General features: G+C 39.4%; 1 protein-coding gene across 3 annotated transcripts in view; it reads left to right on the top strand.

Moving 5' to 3' along the window:
- The window catches only part of Styk1 (serine/threonine/tyrosine kinase 1), a 56,198-nt gene extending 42,398 nt beyond the window's left edge, over positions 1 to 13,800 (top strand). For all 3 annotated transcript variants that reach the window (XM_052175091.1, XM_052175090.1, XM_052175089.1), the window contains 9 exons: positions 208 to 363; positions 696 to 830; positions 2,126 to 2,392; positions 3,299 to 3,480; positions 5,145 to 5,228; positions 7,677 to 7,891; positions 10,433 to 10,473; positions 11,069 to 11,165; positions 12,157 to 13,800. In XM_052175091.1, coding sequence (XP_052031051.1) covers positions 300 to 363; positions 696 to 830; positions 2,126 to 2,392; positions 3,299 to 3,480; positions 5,145 to 5,228; positions 7,677 to 7,891; positions 10,433 to 10,473; positions 11,069 to 11,165; positions 12,157 to 12,361 — 1,290 coding nt within the window. In that variant the 5' untranslated portion in view covers positions 208 to 299 and the 3' untranslated portion in view covers positions 12,362 to 13,800. The remainder of the gene's footprint in view (positions 1 to 207; positions 364 to 695; positions 831 to 2,125; positions 2,393 to 3,298; positions 3,481 to 5,144; positions 5,229 to 7,676; positions 7,892 to 10,432; positions 10,474 to 11,068; positions 11,166 to 12,156) is intronic.
- Positions 13,801 to 21,385: the final 7,585 nt, after the last annotated feature.

The raw sequence follows: 21,385 nt of genomic DNA, 5'->3' as shown, positions 1-21,385 counted from the left end.
TCAGTAACAATGAAAAAAGGACCAAGGCTGGGAAAGTTGCATAAGAGAGAAAGTAAAATGCATCAGGTAGAAAATGAATGTTTTTCAGACTGAATTTTAGACAAAAGAGCAGAGAGAAGTGGATGGTTCCGAAAAGACACGGTGTGGTTAGCAACTAGAGAGTAATTGGTAAATTTAAATTTTCTCTATCTGCTATTTGTTTTCTAGAACAACAGTGAAGACTCTGGAAATATTGCACCGCGGTAGCTGCGCTCCGTGCATCTTCTGTCGGCCTAGCAGAGGAGGCTGGCCCTGTGGCCATGGGAGAGAAGGGTCACCTGAGCCGGGTGCTGTTGGAGTGCAGTCTCAGTGACAAGCAGTGTGGTAAATGCAGACAACATGTGTTTGTAACCTGACACCAGAACCATGGAGACTGAGTTCTGGATGGTTCTAGAGGAGGAGGGCTGGTTTCATTTCTAGTGGAAATGAAAAGGGGGTAGAAGGCATCATTTTCACAGGGTGAGGGATATATGCCAATCAGAGATAACAAAAAGTGATCCTTGATGGTCTAAACCACACGGTTAGTGTCTGGTTAACGTTGCCCTCCTGGGGATTCCATTCGAGGGAATGAAGGGAAACCATGAGCACCGTAGCATGCTGGGTAGGGGAAACAGTGGCAGGCTTCTCATTTCTGTTCCTATTTCTGTTCTACACAGTTGTCCGAGAGGGGCAGTATGAAGTAATCATTTTCCCAGCTCTCCTGGTTGGTGGCTTCCTCATCCTTCTTGCAATCATCCTGTGGCTTTTTATTAGAGGACAGAGATCCCAAAGGCAGAGCTCTGGACCCCGAGGTAAGGCTCAAATTCTAGGGCTAGACATGGGCTCAGGGAAGATTGAGTTTAAGAAAACCATAAGCCAGGTTTTCCATAGGCCCAATCCATAGTCAGATTTTACAAATTATAAACCCAAGTCACTCAATATTTCTCATGCCCAATGATTTTATCAATACCTCATCCCAACTTTATAGTTATCTGGTTTTCCCTTGACAACCCAAAACAATTCATGAAGGTCTTAAATGGTTTCTCAGCTCAGATATTTTAAAATCCTCCATTAGCTTGCTGTGTTCCACAGAAGAGAAAATAGTAAGGGTCTTCCATGGCCCTGTATGATCTGGCCTCTCCGGCCCTGTCTCCCACATCTGTCCAGTCATCCCACATGGCTCCATCTGCACTGCCTTCCTTGCTTCTCCTTAAACATGCCAAGTGTCTCCTTCTCATGTGTGCCTCATGCATGTTGTTCCATGTGCTACAGTGACATCATGGTTTGCTCTGTAATTGCTTCTAGTCCTTTATTAAATGTTAACCTATATGAAAGACCTATTTTTGGCATCTATAGATAAAATCATATCACCTTTTGCTATTTCCCCTCCTAACACACTGTCTCATTCATTCTTAATGTTATATGCCCTAGGATTGAAAACTAATCTTAGGAAGATCTGAACTGCTTCTATTTTCAACTCAGACAATGCATATGATATGTGGTGGTATTTACTGAACAGACTGATTGATTAACAAATTATTAGAAATCTCAGGAAACTTTCTTAGCCAATTGTAATGATAACCATGGATGGGGATATAGTCTTAGAAGATCTTTTGACTATAATTCATGAAAATATAAAATGATTACACATTTGAGGGCAACCTGAAGAAAGAAAAACTGCAATTAATGGCTATCTATCTATCTATCTATCTATCTATCTATCATGCTTTTAATTTTGGAAACCATATGACTGACTTAAATGTTATCCCTGCTGGTAGTAACTGTCATGTTTTGGTACTTGTGGTGTGGATTTCTTTTTAGAACTGCTCTGTCTCGGTGCTATACTCATGGGGGACACTGAAGGTAATCTCAAGGATTATACAAAAGAAACATGACCACTTTCAAGGGCTTCATCTTTAGTTTTCTACGAGGAATGAAATTATTATGACCATTGTAGCAGCTCAGTGTTGGTATTCATTCATTGAGAAGCAACAGAAGATGTCCTTGTATTAGTTATAGAGAAATTTTCCTGGCCAGTTTGTCCAGCCTGATTTTCTGGTGTCTCCAGGGTAGGGTACAGTTGATGGACATTATCTCTTTCTTCTAGGCACCACCTCTGTACCTGAATCTAGGGGCCGAAGCCAGGAGGCGGCAGGACACAGAGAAAAAGTGCTCGTGCCTCTTAAGGAGACCTCAGTGGAGGGCTTTCTACGAGCAGTCACACCCACCCTGGCTAAGCTGCAGGCGCCCAGGGAACAACTCTTGGAGGTTCTGGAGCAGATCCACAATGGTAGATGTGGGACCCTCTATCATGCAACAATGACCACCAGTGATCACACTAAGCCAAAAAGTGTTGTCCTCAAGGCTTTAGAAGGTGAAGTAGGATATCAAATTCTCTTCCCCTTTTACTTCTTTGCTGTGAGCCCATATCTGAGACTGGAAACATTAAGATGCCCATTAACACATATGCTTAAAATTGTGTATAAGGGAAGTATGATGCAGAATTGTTCTTCCTGGGTCTTTGGATCTGTAGCCCACCCTTGCCTACTGAAATCTGTAAAATAGACATTTCCATAGTAGGTGCTACTTGGCCTAGGATTATGAAATTGTTTCTTCATTTTCTTTTACTCTCTTATTATTAATTTTTAAATAAATATTATTTATTATTAAATAAAATACCTTTTAAAAATTGTTTAATTAGTTATTTCTGGGTATGTGTATGGCATTTATGTGTGAGTACAGGTGTGTGCTGTGTAAGTATGAGGTCAGAGGTGAGCTTTCAGGTGTTGGTTCTCTCCGTTGTGACTGAATAGCTCTCAGGCTTGCATGTCACTCACTGGTCACCTGCTTTCACCAATTTTTGGCTTTTATATCCTTTTTTGATATTGTGTCTGTTTCCCTCCCTTTCCTCCCCCCATCTCTGTCTCACTCTCTCAACTAGCATTGAATACATAGAACATAAAACAAGGAAGGGCTAAACATAATCAAACACATCTATCAAAACTCCCAGTTGGTGATGTTATAAAATAAACAGAACACTGTTTGTTCAAGGAGGTGAAAACCTGTCCATTTCTAAGACCCCCGACTCTTTATTTCTGATAAAGGATGGGTGACTGAGCATCACTCTCTTCTAGGTGGTCCTCCCTTCTGTCCCCTTTATGACTACACTTCTTCCACTGTTTGAGTGTCACCATCCGCATGTGACTTTTGCTCCTTGCCTCCCACTTATCAGTTGTACTTGACCCTTCCCTGATGCCTCACTCTTCTGTTTTTTTCACAGACCCAGTTGGACTCCAGGAGGTCCAGGATTTTATAGGGCGAATCCAATTCTATCAGTACCTGGGGAAACATAAGAACCTGGTAGAGCTGGAAGGCTGCTGTACAGATAGGCTGCCCCTCTACATGATGCTAGAGGATGTGGTCCCAGGGAACCTGCTCAGCTTTCTTTGGACCTGTCGCAGGGTGAGTCATAGGGAAGCTACACTAGTAACGAAGAGCTTTGATTAGTGTTCCGTATGTCAAATGAACCACAAATGTCAAAATCCGCACCCATTATAAGGGTGAAACAATTATCACCTTTAAATGATTCTATGGCAATGTAAGTGTGAAACAATTATCGCAGAGCTGGAGGCAGAGGATGCAGCTCAGTTGGTAGAATACTTGTCTAACACAAAGCCTGTGTCTGATCCCCAGCATGGGATAACACTGTGAGTGGTGGCATATACCTACAATCCCAGCAGGATCCTGAGTTCAAGGTCATTCTCAACTATACATCCATTTTGATGCCAGCCTCAGTTCCATGAGACCCTGACTAAAGAATAAAAATTCCATTATCTGTTTTGTGCACTATTAGCTACAATGTGCATAAAGTTACATGTGACTATTAAATATCTGACTAGCATAGAAGATGAACATTTTGTTTTGTGCAATTTTATACACTGAGTTATCAGAGACATTTGTGGCTGGTCACTATATTGTTAGACAGTGTATGTTTAAAGATTCTTTCTTGCCTCTACCACCTAACTTTGTGACTTTGGCAAGCTTCATTTTTGTTTTTGTTTTTGTTTTTTTTGCTGTTATTTGAGACAGAGTTCTTCTATGAAGCCTTAGCTGTCCTGAAAGTTGCTATGTAGACCAGACTGGCACTGAACTCACAGATATCTCACTGTCTCTGCCTCCCAAATGCTGGGATTAGAAGCTTGTGCCATCATGACTGGCCTGGAAAATGAATTCTGATCCTGAGTTTTATAAATAAATCATAATAAAATGTCAGAGATGCTAGATATGTAAAACATAAAAGCAATTGGTACTTAAAAGCAATCAAGATGGCAGCTGTTAATATAATAGTAACATAACTATACATTATTCTCAGTAATAATGGCTATTTTGTTCTTACTAATTGTATTTTCCATTCTGTAAGAGCACTCTACTGTGGCAGAGGTGACAAGAGAAAAAGTCAGCTATATAATTTTACATGTCAAAATCTTAAAAAATAAAACAAAAGTTTCTATACTTCCTTTTAAAAACATTTAATAAGGGAAAAATGTATCAATTGGTTATCCAATACCAAATGGTCAGCTCTTGAAAACATACACATTTAAGTAAGATACAGACTGAAAAGGTTGGACTTATATATTTGTACACAAGCATACATGCAACAATAATTAGAGAAAAGAGGTGAGAGCTCTTGGAAAGTTTAGAGGGAGGGAAGGGAAGGGGCAAGTGGTGTAATTACATGATAATCTCAAAAACAAAAAGTTATTAAAACTTCAAAATACTGATGATAATAATATCCTTAGTTGTGTACATGTTCCTCCCTGAAGATCTGAAGAAACCAGTACTCCTGGTTTCTCACTTGCTTATGAGCCAGCTCTTTGGACCCTAAGATAGGCTGATCTTCACACAGCTGGAGGTGGGTGGAAAGGTGCCTGTTGACTGAAGTCTTTGCCCTGTGCTGTGAATAAGGGAGCGCAGACCCTGGCCATTCAAACCTTTGGAGAGATTACTCATCTGCCACCTGTATTTTTATGTTGTCATTAGCTTTGATATCTGCATTTCAGAGATTCTCTACCAAAATTTAAAACCTGGGATTAAGTCATTTTTACATAGTTTTCTTTCCTCTTTAGGATGTGATGACCGTGGATGGCCTGCTCTATGATCTCACAGAAAAACAAATTTATCACATTGGAAAGCAGGTCCTTCTGGCCCTGGTAAGATCAGCATCAATGGAAATGGATGGTGGTATTTTCTAATTGGTGTAGTAGTTATGCTACATTTCTGACACTGACAATTCTAAGCGGAGGCTCTATTTTAGAGATAGACAAAGCTAGAGGAAGACTGTTCATCAACAGTTTGCTTTTCAGCCTCTTATTTATAAAATTCTTTAGGCAATGCCGTGCACTGTAAGGCATTCTAAGCAGAAAACCTCTAATTTAGGATTGGTACAGTGAGCTAGAAGGATTGTGAAAGTTTAAGTAGCTTAAATTTTAAAAGCTAATTTGGTAATTGAACCCATGTAGATGTAAAGCAGGAAACAAGGGAAAGAAGATGGAGGAGACATACAGGGAAGAAAGAAATAGGTGGAAGGACAGAGATGCATAACTCATACCCGAAGAACAAGACAAACCAGCTCTGATTGTGTGGAGTGGGAGACTTGCTGTGATAGTAGATATGATACAAAATATATGTATTAAATAAACTTTGAAAACTAAGGAGCATGCGAAAGAGAAATAGAACTGGAAAGCGCCAACTGATCTTTTAGTTTTTTTTTTAATTTATTGATATATTTATTTACATTTCAAATGATTTCCCCTTTTTTGGACCCCCACTCCCCGAAAGTCCCATCAGTCCCCTTCCCTCCCCCTGTTTTCCCACCCAACCCTTCCCACTTCCCTGTTCTGATTTTGCTCTATACTGCTTCACTGAGTCTTTTCAGAACAAGGGGCCACTCCTCCGTTCTTCTTGTACCTCATTTGATGTGTGGATTATGTTTTGGGTATTCTAGTTTTCTAGGTTAATATCCACTTATTAGTGAGTGCATACCATGATTCACCAGAGAACATCATACTAAGTGAGGTAACTGATCTTTTAGTTTTAAACCCACTTAAAGAGGTTTTAATAATTCAGGGTTTCAGAAAAAAATATTAGCAGAATTATTCAGGAAGTTTATATAACTATGCCTGTGAAATTATTTGGACATATTTCTCAGGGATTATTTATTTTTTAAACAGAAAGATCAAGGCTCTGTGAAACTTTGATGTTAAGCTTTATTGTAGTTTGCTACCACAATATGTGAAATGCATCAGGGTGTAAAGGGATTTTTTTAGTGTGTGTAGTGATAGTACTGGGAATTGAATACATGGCCTCTTGCTAGGCAATGGTTGGATATCTGGCCTATCAGGTATTTAAATGGAAATAGGAAAAGACAGAGTAAAAAGGAAATAATGGTTCTGGCTGGAGCTCCCATGGGATGAGGAAAGAACACATCTTATACCACAGTTATTTGTGCCTCTTGGGGGTGTAGTCATAGCATTGCTGAACTGTGAGCTCCAGTCTACCTTACCTCTGGAATCATAAGTGCAGGGGTGTTCTCAACAATAAGATGTCCCCATTAGGCACTGTCACTTGTCACAAGCCAGGATTTTTGTTGCTATCTTCAGTGGCCTTAAGTTTAGTACATTCTTCAGTTCTTCTCACTATATTATAATTTCTTTACATATACCTTAATTTTTCTCACCATATTTAGTTTCTTTGTTCTAAAAATTTCCAAGAGACAGAAAACTGCTAGTCCTGGTCTCTTTCTTCACCAGTGATTGGAAACTATCACTTTAACTTTCTAAATTTCCTTGTTCTGTGTTTTGACGATGGAGCACATATCACCAGCCACCTGCTTTTCTAACCACACCAGAATCCTTTGATCCTTTATAATGCAAAGCACTAACCCCCCCTCCCCCGCTCCCTAGATCGTGGCTTAGTAAACCTGTGCTAAAAATAAGAAAGTCTATTTTTATAAGTTTTTAGAGCATTTTGATCTGTAGCCTGGTTTAAGGATTATTAGTGGAGGGGAAGGATCTGTCCCACTTCCTGAGTTAAGAGACCAGATCTGGGCACAATCGACTGATGAGTGTATGGCTTTCTTTGTTCCTTTGAATTTGCCTTAAAGATACCTCATCTAGCTGTAAGGACAGAATGAGATGGTATGAACCTTTGTATATGTTTATGACATGGCATCCAGCTTTACTGTATATCCTGCTCTCTGTTCCAGAATCTACCTGAGTACCATGTAAGGGAAAGTACAATCAAGGGGCAGGGTAGGGCGTTCGGTTGACCACAGCACTTGAGGTTTTGCTTTCAGAGTGCAGTGTTAGGCCTGAGTGTGAAACATAGAGAAGAGTGCTCACCTGGCATATGTGAAGCCCCAGGATCCATCCTTAGCACTGGAGTGAAATCCCTGCATTAGTGCCATTTGGATTATTCACTCTGTTTGGTTATCATAAACATAAGGTGTAAAACTCCAATTCCTTGCCCTGCTTTGGAAATTATCTCTATGATTAATGAGAATACTGGGAGCAGAGAAGACCTTTGTCTTTTGAAGGCCACCTAGGACTGTCTTATATGTGAACTTTGACCTTTGATTACTTTTGATCCCATGCTGATAGGAATTCCTGCAAGAGAAGCATCTGTTTCATGGGGATGTGGCTGCCAGGAACATCCTGATCCAAAGTGACCTGACTCCCAAACTTTGTCATCTGGGCCTTGCTTATGAAGTTCATGCCCAGGGGGCCATCTCCTCTGCTCGCTCCAGCACCATCCCTCTCAAGTGGCTCGCTCCTGAACGGCTTCTCCTCAGGCCTGCAAGCATCAGGGGAGATGTGTATGTCATTTCTGCTCTTTCGTTTCCTCTCTTTGTGGCCTGGGCTTTCCCCCTGAATATGAATAGGCATGTAATCAATTATTTCTGCACAAGAGTCAGACATACTCTTAAGCAAAAGTGTTTATCATCTGCCTTCAACCTTTTAAAAAATGCTTTTCCAAGTAGTTCTTGTGAATTAGATCAACAGCTTTCATTAGGAAGGAAAAGCATGAATATATTTTTCAAGTCCACATCAGAGGACTTAGTAGCCTTGCTTTAACCTTTAGGGCATGGGGCTGCTTAAGAGACAAGAAATGAAGAATTTAAAATAAAATATTTACATGTTTTAAGTCACCTCTTTTAAAAATATTTACTTATTATGCATATGTGCTTGCATGAGTTTATGAAGAACACATACGTATAAGAGCTCATGTTGGTCAGAAGACAGTGTCAGATCCCCATGACTAGAGTTATAGGAGGTTGTGAGTCAATATTTGTGTGCTGTCAGTTGAACCCAGGACCTTTACAGGAACAGTAAGGGCACTTGACCACTGAGCTATCTCTCCACTTCCAGGTCACAATAAGTGAAAACTTTTGCATAAATGTTTATTTATCAGACATTTGAAGTGAAAAAAAAATCTATATTTTATGTAAGCTACGATCCTTCTGCCTTCACCTCCCAAATGCGGGAGTTACATGTGTTTGCCACCATGCCCAAAGAGAAATTTTGTTCCTTCTCCAAATAGCAGATATGGTGAGGACTAATGGCTAGATGCCCCTTTGAGATGGTTCTTAGTGCAATGAGAGAACGGAAAATATTTGTGAAAAATCCGAGTCTTTTATTGTTTTCCCCTACATTTTGCCATTTTGTTTTGTTTTTGTTTTTGTTTTTTTCCTTTTTTCTTTAAAAAAAAGATTTATTTATTTTATGTATATGAGTACACTGTAGCTGTACTGATGCTTGTGAGCCTTCATGTGGTTGCTGGGGATTTGAATTCAGGACCTCTGCCCTCTCCCACCCAAAGATTTATTACCATATGTAAGTACACTGTAGCTGTCTTTAGACACACCAGAAGAGGCCATCAGATCTCATTATGGATGGTTATAAGATACCATGTGGTTGCTGGGGTTTGAACCTAGGACCTTCAGAAGAGCTGTCAGTACTCTTAACTGCTGAGCCATCTCTTCAGCTCTTGTTTTTGGTTTTCAAGACAGGATTATTTTTGTGCAGCCTTGACTGTCCTAAAACTTTCTCTGTAAATCAGGCTAGCCTTGAAGTCATAGAGATTCACCTGCCTCTGCCTCCTGAATGCTAGAATTAAAAGTGTGCACCATCACTGCCTGATTCCCACCTCATTTTTCTTTCTTTCTTTTCTTTTTTTTTTACAGTTGACTCACCATTACAATTTTATAATACTTTATTTGCTTGAATTTTTATTTATTTGGGATGGGGGTAGTTGAGACAGGGTCTTTCTATATAGCCCTGGCTATCCTGGAATATGTAGAACACTCTGACTGAGCTCACAGGAATCTGTCTGCCTCTGCATCCATCCCATGTGCTGCAATTAACAGTATGCACCACCACATTCAGTTCAATCTTTTTCTTTTCAAGACATAGTCTCCCTTTGCAGCCAGACTGTACTTAAATTGGTGACCCTTCTTCAGAAGCCTTTCAAGTGTTCATATTATAGGGGTATAATACGATTCCATCACACTTTCTTTTTAGCAACATACTCTTATAGATTCATTTTAAAATATTCAATGTATTTTCAAAGATATATCCTATACAAACATTTAAGTAGCATCTAGAGCATTTAGTGATCACATAACATAACTATAATCACATATACAGTTAGTTAGTATAACCAGGATTGTAAAAAAGTGAAAGTGACAGTTAGAAGCACATAGTTGTTTAAAGAAGCACACATACTGATGAAGAACACCCCACTTGGCATTCATATCACAGGAGACGTCGGGGATTTAAACCTCAACATTAGGAGTCAATTAAGATGTTTCCACTGAAATGTCACTGATACCTACTTTTTTAAACAGACTGTTGGAAATTTTACTTACAAAATGTCACTTATTTAATGATGCTATTAGTAGTGAAGTATGTACTTCTCAAGTCATAGGGATTAGCCAAATTCCCTGTCCACATATCTGAAGTTTATTTTATTAATATTTTCCCCAGCTTTGAATAAGCATGTAAACTCAGAAAGCTGTGGTTAAATTAAGAATATCTATTTGGTTCATGTTGACTAAACACTAGAGTTTGTGTACAGAAGGAAGGAACAGATGAGAAAGATAAAGGAGGGCATTCTGTTTTAGTGAGTGCACAGTCACATATGCTAATAACAAGATCAAACATATATTATGAAGAAGGGACATAAATGCAGCCCTTGAAGAGATTAGATTTTGAAGGATGTAGACAGAAATATTCTCTCATAACTCTGTTAAGCAATGTAGCTCTCTTCGACTCATTCTCCTCTCTGGTGTTAAAATAAGCTCTCTTGAGAAAAGATAAAGGTAGAAATTAAGTGGGCGACTCTGTTTCTTTTACAGTTGGTCCTTTGGGATCCTGCTTTATGAGATGGTGACTCTAGGTAAGGATGACCTCCCTGAGAACTGGCAAGTTTGCTTTTTGGAAGGTGGGTGTTGTAGCCCTTGAGAAAGTGTTCCGAGCACAGGATGGACAATTGCACTGGGCTGACATGCATGCTGAGCCTCCTTCCTCTGAAGTCTACTAAAATGATGATTCCCTTTCTTCTGTCTCCCTGTCCCAGACTTCCTTAACTTTCTTTAACTCTCCTTTTCTTCCTCTCTTTCCTGTAAACCATACCAACTCTACAGGGTATTTTCAAACCCAGAGGGCAATTCCCATAGCAATATCATATAAATGTGAAAAATATTTTCTCCAACTGTAGCTCCCTTTGTATTATGAACAGTTGAAGGCAGGTCTTATTTCCTGATTTGCCTTATTTTATTACTTTGCTTAAAATGCAGGATCCCCTAACATTATCTCTCTTCTCCAAAACACCTCTTCTGCATGTTCATACAATCTGCAGGAACAACTCTACTGTACATAGTTTCCCCATGGTTATGTTTTAGAGGCTATTTCTCAGGTCATTGGAGATTGGTTTTATTTTCATTTCATATTTAGAACCTCTTCTGCTGCTCTTGTGTTTTCCATATTGACAGGGGCACCACCATACCCTGAAGTCCCTCCCACCAGCATCCTACAATATCTTCAGAGGAAGAAAATCATAACGAGACCCAGCAGCTGCACACATGCCATGTAAGAGGTTCTTAAAGGCTTAAGTTTCTGTAATTCCCAATCATAGCTTGCTCCCTGCTGACCACACCCTTCTAAATGTGCCTCAGAGTATCTTTAGTCATCCTTATGTGCTAATGCCCAGACATAAATGAAGCATGAGGTAAAACAAAAACACTTCTGCTCAACAACTGCATCAGCCACTTTTCTAATTGCTGTGACAAACTACCCAACAGAATCTGCTTCAGGGAAGATAGGTTGACTTTGCCTTACAGTTCCATTATGGTGGGGAAGTCAGAGCAGAGGTGCTCAGCTGTGGCTATAGGAGCATATAGACAGATTGTTTACATGCTTGTGGACCAGAAGGTATCAAACAAAGGCTGGAACTAGGGTGGCTATAACTTTCAAAACCTTTCCCCTAGTTCAACAAGCACTTAAAACATGGGCCTGTGGGGGGTCAGTTCAGGCTAAATATGTAATATATGTTTAATTGCCATATATGCATACATAGGTATACACACATCAACACATACAATCTGTCTAGCCTCTATTGAGGCTATCACTGAGGACTCAATTAGGAACCTATGTTTTGCTTTCAGAAGAGCCTTTGGGTAAAGTTCCAGACCTTAAAGAACCAAACATTTTGATGAGAAGATAGTCAAACATTGGATGAGTAAAAGCCCTACCCCTCATTCCATAGAATGGAACAGACAATTCACTCCTAACCTTGTTACTAGATTGTACTGCATGGTGGAAAAGGCAGGGCTCTACTGACATTTTGTAGTTTGAAAATGATGATTTTTATCTTAAGAGTACCTTGTGTATAGAGGTAGAGCCTCATCCAACAGCATTCTATTATAAAAAGAAATCACATTGATAAGATGTTGAGAATTGGTGCAAAGTGAATGGTACAGTACCATTTTCTGGAAATGTAGTGGGAGCCAGAGAGAAAAATCAAAGAATTAAGGGTTTGATATTGTTGTTGAAGTGCAGCTATGCTCCTTTGCTTTCACAGGTACAACATCATGAAGTGTTGTTGGCGCTGGAGTGAGGACAGCCGTCCCTTACCTGGGGAGCTGCGCCTGCGCCTAGAAGCTGCCTCTAGAACTGCTAATGACAAGGCTGTGTTGCAAGTACCAGAGCTGGTGGTCCCTGAACTGTATGCAGATGTGGCTGGTATCAGTACAGACAGCCTTTCTTATAGCTACAGTGTCCTTTGAAGATGGTCCCAGACAAGTGACTATATGTGCGTGGGATGAGTTCCTTCAAGAACAGAGGGAACGAACTTTCTATGGGCCCCAAAGGGAACAAAGGACATGGATCCTATATCTTTCCCTAAACATTTTCCTAGAAATATGAAATGCTGCTAGATGAAGCTCTACCTCTACACACCATGTCCTCTTGAGCTAAGAATCATCACTAATCACAGTTTGCTTTCCAGTGTCAAGGGCTGAAGTATAAGTGGTGGATAGTGTCATTCCAAAGGAGGCTTTTAAAATCGGCAGTGATTGCTAGGGAATGGGGCAATGGGGCTGGATGGTCCCACTCACTGTAGGCTGGTTTACTACTGAAATTATTTTTTAAATCTAAACTATTACAGAGTAAACAAACAAACAAAAAACAAACCACAAAACCCGAAGGCCATGAATGAATAACTTCTAATTTTTAACCATGAATTGGATATAGGAATTCATGAGAATGAAAATTCTAGGTTCTTTTTGTTGAGTAGTATAAGGTGGAATATGTCCTTCAGGAAAAGGTTTTGTCTCTCCTTTGCTGAGGGGATGTAAAAGTCCTAGTCCCTTCATGAAGAACTGAAGAAGAACTATAAGAAGTAATACTGAGCTTTTCTTTGATTATAGATAGAAGAGTCTCCTTTTATTGAACTCTAAGACAGGTGGACCATGTATGATACCAAGTTTAATTAGAAACAAGAGGGGTCATTTCATGATTAAGAACATTGGTCATCACATTTGCTCGATAGTTCTTGTAAGACTAAGGAGAATCAGCTTAAAGAACCAAAGTTAGAACCAGGAATGAAATGAAATGAAATGTGTGTGTGTATGTGTATGTGTGTGTGTGTGTGTGTGTGTGTATGTGTGTGTTTGTGTGTGTGTGTATGTGTATGTTTGTGTGTGTGTGTGTATGTGTGTGTGTGTATGTGTGTGTGTGTGTGTGTGTGTGTGTGTGTGTGTGTGTGTGTGTGAGAGAGAGAGAGAGAGAGAGAGAGAGAGAGAGAGAGAGAGAGAGAGAAACAGGAAGCATGGAAACCAAGCAATAAAACTTAGTAACCCAGGTTGCCATTAAGAGGTACAGAGAAGTAATCTTATAGATAGGAATGGATGGTAGCTTCTGATTTTTAACCATCCATTGAAATACTGTGAAGCAACTCATTAAATAGTATTTATTGACCAGAAGTAGACTTTTCAGGTGTATAGCTGCCAACATCTCTACAATTGGGAGACTAAAAGAAAATAAGTGGAAGTAAATTTACTAGGAAAACTAAAGAACCTACATTTTCTAAAAATAGACTCTTTATGTCTAAAATGAGCCGACTATCTACCTCACAGCGTTGGTGTGAGGGTCAATGAGACTATGTATTTGTGTAATATATGGAATATAATATGTTCTCAATAAATATTAGTTTTTTCTTTTTTCCCATTTATACCTCAACATTTCTTTCTCCATTTTTTTCTTTTTTTAAAGCATAACATATACTGTAGGTAAAAAGAGAGCCCTAGCCTGTGACAGCACAGGGCAAACCATGCCTAAGAGTTGTTGGTATGGTATGAGTACCACGTAATTAAACTGTCACCATAGTTTGTTTATTTCCAGCACTGAGAACTGAACAGAGGACGTTACACACACAGGGAAATGCTCTACACTGGCCTTGAGCTAAGATGTCTGTGTGGGGCTTGAGTTGATGACAATAGTCTCCTATAATTTCAAAATACTGTCAGTATCACAGTGAGGGCAATTCTATTTAACAAACTCATCTGTGACTTTGCAAGAACACCCTGGTACCTCGGGAAAGGACAAGGAGAGCTATTGTGGTAAGGATGATTGGCAGCTGGAAAATGATACTCGAGCATCAACTGAAATCTTGATGTAGTCATCATGAGTCAGCTAAAGGAGGAATGTTTCTGGTTGCTGATACCACAGTGAGTAGTCAGAATTTAAGTGAGCTTGAGAAGGAAGAAGGATGGGATCCTGTTGTTGTCTCCAAGCTGTTCATTTGAGCCACTTTTACAAAGTATTTTCTTATTTGAATATTTTATTTTATTTTATTTATTTTATTTTTTATTTTATTTTATTTTATTTTATTTTATTTTGGTTTTTTTCAAGACAGGGTTTCTCTGTGTAGCCCTGGCTGTCCTGGAACTCACTCTGTAGACCAGGCTGGCCCCGAACTCAGAAATCCACCTGCCTCTGCCTCCCAAGTGCTGGGATTAAAGGCATGCACCACCACCGTCCGGCTTATTTGATTATTTTAAAAACCTTGAGTGTCAAAGCTTGCTGTGCCAGACAGTGCAGTATGTGTCAGACAAAGAAACAAATGATGTCCAAAAAGAATGGAGGAGTGGCCCCTGGTTCTGGAAAGACTCAGTGCAAGAGTATAGGGGAATTCCAGAACAGGGAAGTGGGAAGGGGTGGATGGAAGAATAGGGGGATGGAAGAGGGCTTATGGGACTTGTGGGGAGTGGGGACCCAGAAAAGGGGAAATCATTTGCAATGTAAATAAAAAATATATCAAAAAAAAAGAAGCTTTGAATACAGTTAGGCAGGATGTATTTATGTGTGACCTCCTGCTAATTAAAACCTTGTTAAATGTCATGAATGAAACATATGGTATAGTAGAAGGGAGTTCAGAGTGAAGACTTTCTGAATATATGGAAGAGTCATGTACTGACAGGAAGAACTCTTCAGAAGTGGGACTCCTTGAGAATGCACAACAACTGTGAGGTAAGAAGAACCAGTGTGGGGCCAGGGAGATAATTCTGTGGATAAAGTACTTGCCATCCAAGTTTGCAGAACGAAATTTGGATCTCCAGAACCCATGTAAAAAGTAAGGTGTGGCAGCACACATCTGTAATACCAGCACACCTCTGACAAGATGGGAAGTGGACACAGGAATCCCTAGGAGATTGCAGGCTGGCTACCTGGCATACTTAGTAGTCAACAATAAAAGACCCAAACCCAAACAAGATGGAAGGCAAAGATGAATACCCAAAGTTGTTCTGTGATCTCCATATGGCACACCCTTGACAAATTTTCCATTCACTGAACATGTACATACTAAAATGAGTACAGATAAAAAACAAAACCACAATCATAACCAGACAAGGCAGTACACAGGGGAGGGACTGAATGGCTCTTTACAGGGTCACAGCATGTGTGTTAAAGGATAGGAGACCCATAAGGAAAGAGAGAATGGCTTGTTCTCCTTTCTTGGGTATGTGTATGTGGATACAGGTAGCCAGGAAGGCTAGAAGGTGGTGTTGGATTCCCAGGAGCTGGAGTTCCTGGTGGTTTTGAGTTGTCTGACAGAGGTGCTGAGAACCAAACTCAGGTCCTCTGCATGTAGTCTTAACCACCGAGCAATCTTTCCAGCTTCATTTTCTTCATTTTAAATGAAGATAAAATGTTATTATTAGTTTACATTAATATAACTTTCTCAATTTTACTATAACAATTTATAAGATGCTTTACCATACCAAGGAAATAAGATGAACACATAGGAACATGTAGAAAACCAGAGGATAGCCTATAATTTTTAATATAGTAGATTGTGTTTATTTGTTTCAATGTAAGTCACAAGTTACACTGTAGAATTAAATCATAGAATAACCTAATATACTCTAAGAGTTCCAAATGTAATAATGCAATTAACTCTATTGCATCATGGTGATCTATGATCTTGACTGATAAACAGTGGTGTAAGGGGGTTTGGTGTTTCTGTATTGTGGGGATTTTTCTGAAAAGCATTAACATGCTCTTCAAATAAAGTGACAAAGACATGGATGAAATCCGTAAAGAAATCTAAGATGTAATAAAAAAGGAAAGGTGATAAACAACTTCAGCAAAGTGGCAAGTTATAGAATCAACTCAAGCAAATCAGTAGCCTTCCTATACTTAAAGGATAAGCAGGCTGAGAAAGAAATTGGGGAAATGACACCCTTCACAATAGCCATAAACAGTATAAAGTACCTTGGGGTGACTCTTACCAAACATGTGAAAGATCTGTATGTCAAGAACTTCAAGACTCTGAAGAAGGAAATGGGAGAAGACCTCAAAAAATGGAAAAATCTCCCATGCTCATGGATTGGCAGGATTAATATAGTTAAAATAGCCATTTTGCCAAAAGCAATATACAGATTCAACACAATACCCATCAAAATCCCAACTCAGTTCTTCATAGAGTTAGAAAGAGCAATTCTCAAATTCATCTGGAATAACAAAAAAACCCAGGATAGCTAAAACTATTCTCAACAACAAAAGAAATTCTGGGGGAATCAGTATCCCTGACCTCAAGCAATACTACAGAGCGATAGTGTTAAAAACTGCATGGTATTGGTACAGTGACAGGTAGGCAGATCAATGGAACAGGATTGAAGATCCAGAAAGGAACCCACACACATATGGCCACTTGATCCTTGACAAAGGGGCTGAAAACATCCAATGGAAAAAAGATAGCCTTTTCAAAAAATGGAGCTGGTTCAAATGGAGGTCAGCATTCAGAAGAATGTGAATTGATCCATCCTTGTCTCCTTGTACTAAGCTCAACTCAAAATGGATCAAGGACCTCCACGTAAAGCCAGACACTCTGAAGCTAATAGAAAAGAAACTGGGGAAGACCCTGGAGGACATCGGTACAGGGGGGAAGTTCCTGAACAGAACACCAATAGCATATGCTCTAAGATCAAGAATTGACAAATGGGACCTCATAAAATTGCAAGGTTTATGTAAGGCAAAGGACACCATCAAAAGGACAAATAGGCAACCAACAAATTGGGAAAATATCTTCACCAACCCTACATCAGGTAGAGGGCTAATATCCAATATATACAAAGAACTCAAGAAGTTAGACCCCAGAAAACCAAATAACCCTATTAAAAAATGGGATACAGAGCTAAACAAAGAATTTTCACCAGAAGAACATCAAATGGCTGAGAAGCATCTTAAAAAATGCTCAAATTCATTAGTCATTAGGGAAGTGCAAATCAAAACGACCTTAAGATTTCACCTTACACCAGTCAGAATGGCTAAGATTAAAAATTCAGGAGACAGCAGGTGTTGGCGAGGATGTGGAGAAAGAGGAACACTCCTCCACTGTTGGTGGGGTTGCAAATTGGTACAACCACTCTGGAAATCAGTCTGGCGCTTCCTCAGAAAACTGGGCACGTCACTTCTGGAAGATCCAGCTATACCACTCCTGGGCATATACCCAGAGGATTCCCCAGCATGTAATAAGGATACGTGCTCCACTATGTTCATAGCAGCCCTATTTATAATAGCCAGAAGCTGGAAACAACCCAGGTATCCCTCAACAGAAGAATGGATGCAAAAAATGTGGTATATATACACAATCAGTACTATTCAGCCATTAGAAACAATGAATTCATGAAATTCTTAGGCAAATGGATGGAGCTGGAGACATTATACTAAGTGAGGTAACCCAGTCTCAAAAGATCAATCATGGTATGCACTCACTAATAAGTGGATATTAGCCTAGAAAACTGGAACACCCAAAACATAATCCACACATCAAATGAGGTACAAGAAGAACGGAAGAGTGGCCCCTGGTTCTGGAAAGACTCAGTGTAGCAGTATAGGGCAAAGCCAAAACAGGGAAGTGGGAAGGGGTGGATGGGAGAACAAGGGGAGGGAAGGGGGCTTATGCGACTTTCGGTGAGTGGGGGGCCAGAAAGCGGAAATCATTTTGAAATGTAAATAAAAAATATATCGAATAAAAAATGCATGAAAAAAAACACTGAAAAAAAAAACACTGAAAAAAAAGGAAAGGTGAGCAGATGGATATGGATGGCAATAGACCACCACACTTTGGCTTTTCCTTCTTAAAATGTATGAACTTTAGTATGTTCTATTAGACTACATACTACTACTGCTACACAGATTCATTTCACTAAAAGAGACAGCCCTGACATTTTATTCTGTAAATATATAAAACCAACAAATATTCCTGACAGAAAATGAAATTTTAAGTTTATTATCTGTTTGTTTATTACAATATGGTTAGGGAGTGTTTCTGAAAATTGGAAGAGAAATGATTTTGTCACTTTAAAAAGATGTAGATGGGTAGAGGATACATAAAAAGAGTTCAAAAGAAGAGAATTCTCTCTCTCTCTCTCTCTCTCTCTCTCTCTCTCTCTCTCTCTCTCTCTCTCTCTCTCTCTCTCTCTCTCTCTCTCTCTGTGTGTGTGTGTATGTATGTACCCAGCAGAGCAATTAAAGCAAGTGTCACATCTAAAAGGTAGAGTGTGGTGGTGCACAGTTGTAGTGCCAGCAGGTTCACTGTGAGCACAGAAGGTCGTGGATTTAAGGCCAGAAGAAGTTACTTAAGTGAGTTTAAGGCTAGCTTGGCTACATGAGACCCTGCCTCAACAACAAAAAAAGCAAACTACAACCATAATTGAAAGAAACTGATTTATCACCACACAACTGAAAAAAATAAAACGTTTGTGTGGAAAAATTTATCAACGAATATTGTACAGTAAACCACGAAGCCTCAATTTCCATTACAGTTGGGAAGGTTTGTTTCCTACCTATGTCAAAACAATTTCACAAGGTTCTGTGAAGTTGACCACAGTGTTGGCAAAAGCAGAAACAGTCCTTTAGCTTCCCATGAGCAATATAAAAACATCTACATTCAAAAATAAACTGTGACAGTTTAATTACACTCTAAATTGGAAACTACAGTAATGGAAAAAGGAAAATGCTCACAGTATGTTTTCACTACTTCCAGTCTGATTACAGATAGCTGAACCTCTTACATAGCTTTGCTAACCAACATGAGAAACACTAGCCACAGGTGATATTTAACTATTAATTTAAATTAATAAAAAGTAAGTGTTCGCCGGGCAGTGGTGGCACACGCCTTTAATCCCAGCGCTTGAGCGGCAGAGGCAGGCGGATTTCTGAGTTCGAGGCCAGCCTGGTGTACAGAGTGAGTTCCAGGACAGCTAGGACTATACACAGAATCCCTGTCTCAAAAAAAAAAAAAAAAAAAACCAAAGAAATAAAAAAAGGTAACTGTTCCCCAAAACTAAGGTTCCCCAGTTTTACTAGCCACGTTAAAGAGCTCAGTAAACAAAACACTTGCCTACATCCCTGGTGTCTACCATCTGAAAAGGTCCCATTTTTGTACAATCTTGACTACAATATGAAGAGTTATGTAAATGCAGTTTTCTATTTTCCACTAAAAACCATGTAAATTATAGAGGACACGTCTAGAGCATAAGCCATGTTAGAGGACCAAGAGCATAACGGGCCAACTTAGGAAAGTTTTGATACTGTGTGCAGTCCACAATGCACTTAAGTACTCTTAAATCCTGACATCTACTAAGTGAACTCTATTTAGGTAGACAGGAAGATGAACTTTGTACATGTGTCAAAAATGTGAAGAAAATGCACAGAGAACCAACTTAAGGCCACCAAACAAGTCCTTCTGTATAATTCAGTGAAAGGGATTTTAGCTGATATTTTCACAGATGCTATAAAACACTCTGCTTACATTTCTGTGAATTATTCTTGTAATAAATCAAGTCCTTCCAGGTTTTAAAACTGGAAGTGTTCCCCAACCACCAAAACAAAAGAAAACTCCTCAACCTGGGCAAATTGGAAGGATTGGACATCCTTGTGTTAAGGTGTGGTGATTTACGTTTGTAATGTAGTTTTCTAAATAGCAGTCTATCACTCTTCTACTGGAGTAAGTCTAACAATTACATATCTATTAAGAGGGCTGAAGAGAGCCTGCCTCAATTGGCCTTGACAGTCACTTTACTTTCTCACACCCTATATTCTAGCTACTTATTGATTTCATATGCAGATATTGTGTTTTTTTTTTCTCTCTCTCTCCAAATACAAACCTTCACACCACTCTGCTTCCCTTTAAGGCATCCTTTGTCTGAAATGCTTGTCTATACTGCTGGACATTCACAGAATTTGCTCACCAAAAAGTCAATTTGAATAGCACCTTGTATAAGTCTTCCTTAATATCCCCTGGTTTATAAACTTCTAACTCCACCCCCCAATAAAGCTACTCGCCCTTTTCATACTGAGCTGTTTTATTGCCTATATTCTTTACTATACCAATTGCTTCCCTGTGCTGATGTTTGCCTTGCATGTTTGCTTTCTTTTTATTCTGAAGGTGTAAATGTTGTCATTGCTTTATTACTAATTTCCATCTGCTCTGGCACATAGGAAATGCTTGTTAAAACGCATGTTGCATAGATTTCAAAGCATATCTTATACATGTTATTTGATTTTCTCAGTTCTGTGTTTGGCAGTTGATCATTGTGTATCTCTTTAGTTAATGATCAAACAGGTTGAGAGATAATGGCTTGTCCAAGGTCAGGTGGGGACAGTAGTGAGACTGAACACTTTTTCTTAGGATTAGAACACAAGTCCATCAGTCATCGATAGGATTACTCAGTGGTGCTAACAGAAAAGTGATTAGGAATTGACAAGTGGGGCAAGTTCACTGTCATTTTGTGCTTTTCCAGACCATCCCACACTTGAATGTTCCATACTTCTTCAATTCTGTTGAGAATTATGGTCTGCAAATATATAGGGCACTAACTACTAATCCTTACTGACTCACAAGTTGTATTACACTATGAAAAACTTTTCTATGATGACTATCTGGCCATGTTCAGTTTTATGTGCTATTTGAACATCAAACTCCTACCAGAGAGATTCGTTTTACTTTGTGTCTTAGTCTAGGCTGTTAGCTACTGGATATTGTGAAGCATTGTCCAAAGAGATTCTGGTCGATTGTATTCTGGTTGTCTGGGAACGTATCTTTACTCACTTCACCAGTAACAGGAAGTAGAGCCACACCCTACTTTACAATGTGTTTCGAGATCAGATACCCACAATAAGCACAACTTGTAAACCTTAGTTCAAAACTCAGAAAAAGACACACCCATACCATAGGGCAACCAGAAAGTAGTTTACATACGGTCTTTCCAAGCCCATTTAAATAACGAAAAGAAAACAAAGAA

This window comes from Apodemus sylvaticus, chromosome 2 (assembly GCF_947179515.1).
Source record: "Apodemus sylvaticus chromosome 2, mApoSyl1.1, whole genome shotgun sequence".
NCBI classification, from domain to species: domain Eukaryota; kingdom Metazoa; phylum Chordata; class Mammalia; order Rodentia; family Muridae; genus Apodemus; species Apodemus sylvaticus.
The sequence above is the reverse complement of the archived record's forward strand: the minus strand, read 5'-3'. Positions and strand labels throughout refer to the sequence as shown.